Below are 7,874 nucleotides of genomic sequence, written 5' to 3'. Positions count from 1 at the left end.
CTAGATATGAATAAAGGATCGATTTTTTTTTCAGTTAAAAATGCACATTATAAAATCTGTAATGGGTTGGTTCCAGCGATAAATGAGAATCACTTAATTTGAGAAGTCTTAAGTTCGAATCTCAGCGAATAGACTTAGTATAGGGGCATATTTATATCTAATTAATCCCTTTCATAAAAACATGCTAAGTTTTGGCTTTGATATAGGCGCAATGAGCATACTTCATAATGTGTGTAAACGTGAAATATACAATACTTTCTGCCGAGCGTGTGGTCAGCTTCCATACTTTGTTTAAAAACTCCAAGTTCTAAATCCCATTGTTTGATAATTTTCATTTTAACCTAATAATGGTAAAAAAAAAAAAATCTGAACTTTTTAATGTTTTTATAAATTTATTCAATATTTTTAATTCTAATTTTGTAATTTTATTTCACTTTCAAAATGGCAGTTTTTCTGAAAAATAAAATTGGAGATAAATGTTGCCTAGGTTGCAGCCAATTAGAAAGAATAATAATTTAAAGAAAGAAAACATGAGCAGCAAGAGTGAAAATGACGGTATTGGCAGATAAAGAAAACAGAGCACATCATTACTGTCCACTGTCGATTCATAATCAACATTGTGAGGCGTGTTAGCGCCTTCTTATTGTATTACAACCTTGGCATACTGATCAAAACAATAAGCAACTAAATATATATTATCAACAATTTTCTAATGGTTGTTGACCCAGAACTGTTTCTGAAGATAGTTAACCACGTTCTTGTCCAATTGGAATGCCTTAGCCAGAACGTCAGGGTTAATTGGTGGATTAGATCCAAACACTGCATTTGCAATTGTGATGACTCCTGGATTTTGGCTGCTCAGTCCAGCAATAGCAACTGCATTAGTATTTCCAATGTTGAATTGAAAGTGAATGAGACCAATTGGAAACACAAAAACATCTCCTGCATTTAGAACTTTGGTAATGAGGCGATTGGGGTTTGATGTAACAAAACCAACATACAGGGTGCCTTCCAGGACTACTAGAATCTCAGTGGCACGAGGATGAATGTGTGGTGGGTTTAGGCCTCCGTATGGCGCAAAGTCGATACGAGCGACAGATATACCAAGAGTGTTGAGCCCTGGTATTTTGTCAACATTTAAAAGAGTTACATTTGATCCAACTTGATTTGATGTATTTCCTGGGATGTTGAGACCCGAAAAAGAGAAATCGTTTGCCGTTGCAAGCATTGGGTCTCTGCAGAACTTTCCATTTACGAACACTGCATAGAAAATTAAGTTTGGGAATCAATCTCAGATAATAATCTTGTTCAAATGGATGGAAGCTAATAAATTGCATCACATATATAGATAAAGGAAAAGTGATACTGAAATAGAACACACAACCCAAAATGTATGGAATGAAAGAGAAAGAAAGAGAGAAAAAAAAAAAGTTAATCATACCACCATCCTTGGGGTCATTGATGGCAACACAAAAGTCTTGAAGAGGACTAGGGTCGAAGGCAAAGGCAAAGGAGGATGACAAAGCCAGTAGAACAAAAGCTACAAGGAAATGACCTCCTTTCATGTTGTAATTAATTAGGCTAGCTAGGCTGGATATCTTTAACTTTTTACTCTGGAAGACTGCTTGAGCTGATTGAGGGTTGGGAAATCTTGCATGGAAAACAAGTGTATTTATAGATGGGATTTGGGGCCATTTAACTAGTCCTTGTTATATGCGCAGTACAGGAAATTAATGAAGAATTGCTTAAATGGCTTCAGAAGTTCATTTTTGTTTTTTCTATTCCATGTATGAACCATTCTACAACGACTATATAAAATTTTTTTCGTGCCTATATAAATTCCCATGCTTACGTCAATACGATTTGGTTTGGAACTAGCCCTTCCTTTCCTTCTTCATGTTTTCATCTTTAGTTAATTAATATAGAGTAATTGCAGAGTAACATGTATCCTATACGTTATTAGCATAACAACAATTCTGGAAGGAGTAAGGAGTAGTTAAAATTAAAAGACTCAAATTTCTTGTTGGCAACCCAGTTAATTAAAGATTTACACTTCATTTGGGAAGCAAGTTTTTGGAAGTAAAGTAAGGCATTTTACGTAGTAGATATAATTTGAACATCTATATTTAATTGATTCTATAGACATGCGATCGCAAGTTATGCACCGGAGACATCGTCAATGGAGTTGAACGTGATGTACCTCAGGGCCTTAAGAGTTTTATTTTAATGGCATAAACCTGGTAAGATTTGCAGAATAAGCCAATACATAAGGTATTTGAAAGTTAACAGATGAGCTCTGCACTGGGTAATGGGCTACGTGCAACGTTATTTTACGCTCTTGTAGAATTGGTAAAAGTTGCTTCTCTTCTGACGAAGTCATAAAAACAAATTTGGATTTTCAGTTTCCGATTAGAAGAATATTTATTTCTTGCAAATTGATTAAACCGTGACCCGAACTGAAAGGCTTGTATATAACTCGAATTTAATATTTTTATGAGATATATAATGAAAATAGGACAGTACTGTCCGGTATTAATATTATAAATTTATACTTAAAAAAATGTATAATTCTTATAATGTATTTGGATGGATAAGGGAAGGTTTTTATAGATAAAACAAGGTAGGGTAATGAAATGTAAGATAATAAGGCAAAATATGGTAATGGAAGGTAAGATAACAAAACCTCCCTAACCATCAATTTGGTAGGTTGAAAAAGTGACCATTTTGAAGGTTTTGAAAACTTTGAAAACCTTACCTCTTTTAAAAACCTTTCTCCCAAATAAGCATGACACTTTAAAAACCCGTCCTTTACTTCCAAAAATTTCCCCTTAAACAAGCTGTTAACAGAATCCAAAATGATTGACTGAAACGCAAATTCTTCTCAGAATCCAAAAATGTAGTATTGGATTTGAGATGATGAAAAAAAGATGACAACAATAAAGCTTATGGTGAGAGAATTAAAGAAGTAATAGAAAACTCACCATAAGTACTTAGTGTTACCCCCTAAAAGAACTCCATTTTTTCTATTCGAATTTGGTCATGCAAGGGAATTCTATTTCCCCCCTTCTCCTATGTGCAAGTATGCTTGGCATTTCCATTCATAGAAATACAACATGTTCATGCTTACAAGTTACAATGGCAATAAAAGCGTCCTGGATGGACAACGGAGCGTCAGGTATATCACACGGCCTCAGTCTCACGGATGCGTAATGGACTAATGTTCCCTTCTGATGAGACATTGAAGAAAAGGGCTCGAGATGCAGAAAGTCACATGACCAAGCCTTGTGAATCAAGGCAACCACATGGCCTGGCGGTGTAAAATGTCGTTGAGTGCAGACGGCCGCGTGTCTGAACACAATCCATCTATATATGCTAGTAGTCCACATGGCAAGGCTGTGTAAACCCACACGACTGTATGAATGGCGAAACACTGATTTTGGGAATGTTGTTTTATTCCTATTTAAATTAAGTTTCGTACCTTAATAAGAAGTCTTTCTTTTCCTTTATTTGTAGAGTGCATCTTTTCCTATTTTGTAGATTTCTATTCCTATTTATTTAGAAATTGTAAGGTCTATAAAAACTCTTATTTTATCTTTTAGAGAAACTTTAGTTTTCGACTGAATCTTGTTTATTTCATTGTATGAGTTCCTCTCCTTTTGAAGCACTTCTATCTTTCCCTTTATGGTGCCATAATCCACAAGCATCTCAGACAATTAGGGGAAATTAAAGTGAAACGACCAACTTGCAAAAATGCGGAGAATGAATTTCACCTATAACAATTATTAGTTTGGCGTGTAAATTAGTGCCTCCTGCATTTAGATGTAAGCAAATGAAGAAGATTCAAGATTGATATCAAATTACTAGAGTTGGAGCTGGCTTCACATATTCATACATTGAGGTATGATTATATTTCCTCACGAAGATGATGATGATTGGATGGGTCATACATTGAGGTATTTGGTTGGGACAAGGTCAATGCAGTTGAAAGTTATCTACACTGGATAATGCATGGATTAATTTCTTTATTGGTAAAAATCAATTTGAAAGGTCTTTTCTTTTGCTTCTAAATATTTTAAATTGTGGATAAATGGTTCATATTTGACTTGATTAATTAATACTATAACTTAAATTTTCATTCAATGAAAAGGTCCTATTGCAGGCTATTTATGGTGTGTTCGGCTTTATTGTATGGTTTACTTGGTACATACTACATAGAGTTGGTATTTGTTAATTTAATTAAAAACTTTGCTATGAACAGAATGAGAAACAAAATTAAGATAATATGAAAAAGCAATTGGAAAACTGACTACTTCCAAGCCATCGAATTATATTTTGGAAGCCATAAAAAAAGTGTACTTAGAGTTGTTGTCGAATGGTTCGTCTATGAAATTAGAAGAACAAAAAGATAGAGAATAGCATTGATGCCCTCCAAAAAAAAAATGACGCAAGACTAAGAGCAAAAAAAAATCCAAGACTAAGCATAAGCTGTGCTTATCCATCATTTTACCCAAACTTTTGTACAACTTATTGCATAGCTTGTGCATCAACTTGTGCATCAACTTATGCAACATTGATTCATACTCTATCAGTCATTCCTTTTCTCTAATTGTGTTGCCAAGGCACCTTTATAATCTTTAACTTCTTCCAATACATCTTCAGGTACCTTCTTGTCGCTTTAGTTTTCTTGTCTTAGTTGCACTTTAATTATGCAATTGCATTTAAGATTTACTTTTTATTCTTTGCAATTGGAACTGGTTACCCTTTACCAACTGTCAATATCTGTTTGGAATTTGTATACTTTTTGCAATTCTTCTTTCCTTTACACATCTTTGACGTTGAGGACAATGTCCAAAATGAGTTTGGGGGGTGTACATAAATTTTGCAAAAATTTATTTTCTCATTTAGTCTAAATCATTTCATTTCATACTATACATACATCATACATTCATATTGTAAATATTTTACATACATACATTCATACTTCATATAGCAACCATATAGAAAGTTTGCATATAAATTTCTTATATTTAGTTAATGCATTTCTCATTTTCAAGAACCATGCATTCATAAAATAAAATTTTTGCCAAGTCCTTAGAATAATAGTAGACTAGTTTGGCATACCTCTAGTTGGGTCTATGGATTGAAAGTTTCCTAAGAGATGAAAAGTTTTGAAATATATATGCTTGCCTATATCTTCTTAGCCTTTAGTCAACCAATCAATTAATTAGAGATTGGTATGCTTAGGGAGAATTTTAGAATAAGAGATAGTTAAGTGATATCTCACCAATCATAAAACAAGTTTTCTAAACCTTTCGATGTAAAATATAGCTTGTACTTGACAAGAGAGATGATTAAGCATTCTTTAATTAAACCCTCTCATTTTAACCTTTTGGCCCTCCTTTCACAAGAATTAACCCTTGTAAACCCCCTTCGAGCCTACATTTACTCATACCCTTTCCATGAGTATATCTTTTCATAATAATTGGTACATAAAAAAGATAAAAATAAAAATAAAAATAAAAAGGAGAAGAAATACTTATCGTTTATGAAAAAGTGTTTAGTATACATGTGTCTTTCATTGTTGTTATTTAAATTGGAAGAAAACCACCTATGTATTAAAAGAAAATGAGTTTGGGGGAGTTATTTTTAGGGACAATCATAAAAGAAAATACAAGACACAAACTTAAAAGTGTTAAAGTAGTCCTTTATCTCTATGCTTTTTATAAGATATGCTAGTACTTGAATACTCTCATTATGTATTTCTCTCCTATTTTACGATATATATGATTATCCAAAAAAAAAAGAGTGTACCTTATGTCTTTAAGGTGAAAATATTCCCATACTTTCAATCTCTTTTGCCCTTTCTTTGTTAGCCTCATTTTAACCCCTATAGGCCCATACCATCCTTAAAAGTCTAATGATCTCTTGATTGTACTAGCTACATTAGTGGAGATAGGGTTAGGGAATTTGCTAATGGGATTGTGAATTTACCTATTCATTCATCATATTCTATCATTCCACATAGAGACACTTTGACTATTAATTGTTTTGGAGTTTATTTTTGAGCATGGTTTTCTCTTTTGATTGTTGCTTTGGGATTCTTGGAAAATGACTTAACACTAAGCGGTGAAAGCTTGTATAGATGTTAAATTCTTTGGATTTTGAAGGATGGATATATGGATTGTCGATATGGCTAGAGGTAGGTTTGATTGCTCGAGTGAATGATTCTCATAATTCTTGGACAAGGCACCGCAAAATTGCATTGTATTTTAAAGTTTGCTTCAGGACAAGCAAAGATTCGAGTTTGGAGGTATTTGATATATGTATTTCATATAGTCATTTAGATTAGATTTCATAGTCATTTTATCCATCTGTTAGTTAGTTTTAGTTAATTTCGTTAGTTATTTAGTTATTTTTTCATAATTGTTAATTTTGGATTAATTTATAATTTTGTTTTTGTTTTGTAGATAAAATGCATTTTTGAGGGACTAAATAATTGTGCAAGTGAAGAGTAAATTTCAAGTCCAAAAGTGCCAAAAATGAAGGCTAAAAATTGAAGATTTTGAAGGCTGTCAAAATCTGCATGACATATTGCGCAGCCTGTGCAGCATGTATACAAAAATTAAAAGACATTTTATAAGTTACTAGAAGTTACACTGGGTGGTGCACAGCCTGTGCACCTTCCTATGTGAGAGCTCAACAACTGAAACTTGTCGAGAGTTGCACAAGAAGTCACACAGCCTGTGCACATGCTTGTGCACTATCATGGAAGACAAATTGAGATTCACTGAAAGATGAAAATCCTTATGCATAGCTGATGTGGACTACCGCAAGTGCATGGGTTATTCAAGTAGTATAGAAAAAGATATCATTCTCACGGAGAGTTGTGTTTTCAATTGAATTTTTAATGTAAAATAAAATATATTAAAATTGTATTTTAATCAAACAAATAAAAGAAATTTGGAAATTTGAAGCTTAAGGTATGAAAATGCAAAATTCAATTCAAACAATAACTAATTTAATAATAAGCAAAATAAAGAAATTGAGAATATTAATGATGAAAATTAATAAAATGAGATTAAACTAAGCGCTTAAAAGTAAAAATTCCAAGCAACAATTGATAAAAGAAGATTTCGGAGTTGAGGGTTTATATTAAAGTCAATTTGGGATTTTCCTTAGCTAGCCCAATCTATGAAATCTATGGGTTTAAAGGGGACCAATTCTAAAATCCTTTGAAATCTCTTTCGAGTGAGACAAATAGTGCCTTAATTAACTTAATCATACTTTCATGGAGTTAAAATCAACCAAGACCCATTAGGTTATTTAATCGATCTATTAATCCCTTTTAATCCGTAGTCTATTTCTAGATCTAAGCTAATTAAGTCCAATTTCTTGATTATCTATCACTTGGTCTTCTCTTTTCAGTGCTTCAACCATGGATTAAGAACATAACTTAATGGGGCCATTCATTAAGCATGCAAATAAGCACAAAAGAAATATATTAAACCTCATAAATTCCTTAAATTGGGATTAACCCAGTTCAAATCCACAAAAATAACTCAAATATTACATCTCCAACTCCAGACTCAAAGAAAACTACTCACAATCCATGTTCAATACAAGAGATTTTATGAATAAGAAGAAATAAAACATGAAAAGTAAATTTAAAACTAAAAAACCCGATGTTTGGTGTGAAGAATTTGATGAAGAAGAGTCAAAATCCCAGCTGGAGCAGTCCAAAAATGGCGTGCTTCCCTTTTCTCTCTCTTCTTTCTCCCAAAAATTTTTTCTCTCCCTTCTTATTCTTCCCTCTTTTGTAAAATGTGATGTAAAGATGCTTAAATGCCCCTGACAAAAACCCTAGGATAGGTTAA

General features: G+C 32.9%; 1 protein-coding gene across 2 annotated transcripts; it reads right to left on the bottom strand.

The window, feature by feature from the left end:
• Positions 1–709: 709 nt before the first annotated feature.
• LOC131181708 (germin-like protein subfamily 1 member 16) lies at positions 710–1,565 on the bottom strand. Of its 2 annotated transcripts, none has more exons than XM_058150545.1 (2): positions 1,442–1,565; positions 710–1,260 (listed from the first exon to the last, which is right to left on the bottom strand). In XM_058150545.1, exons 1-2 carry the CDS (start codon positions 1,563–1,565, stop codon positions 710–712), a joined length of 675 nt encoding a protein of 224 aa, XP_058006528.1. The 2 variants fall into 2 exon arrangements, with proteins under 2 accessions (XP_058006528.1, XP_058006529.1); XM_058150546.1 differs by having other exon boundaries at positions 1,445–1,565.
• Positions 1,566–7,874: the final 6,309 nt, after the last annotated feature.

This window comes from Hevea brasiliensis, chromosome 7 (genome assembly GCF_030052815.1).
Source record: "Hevea brasiliensis isolate MT/VB/25A 57/8 chromosome 7, ASM3005281v1, whole genome shotgun sequence".
Taxonomy (NCBI): Eukaryota; Viridiplantae; Streptophyta; class Magnoliopsida; order Malpighiales; family Euphorbiaceae; genus Hevea; species Hevea brasiliensis.
The sequence above is the reverse complement of the archived record's forward strand: the minus strand, read 5'-3'. Positions and strand labels throughout refer to the sequence as shown.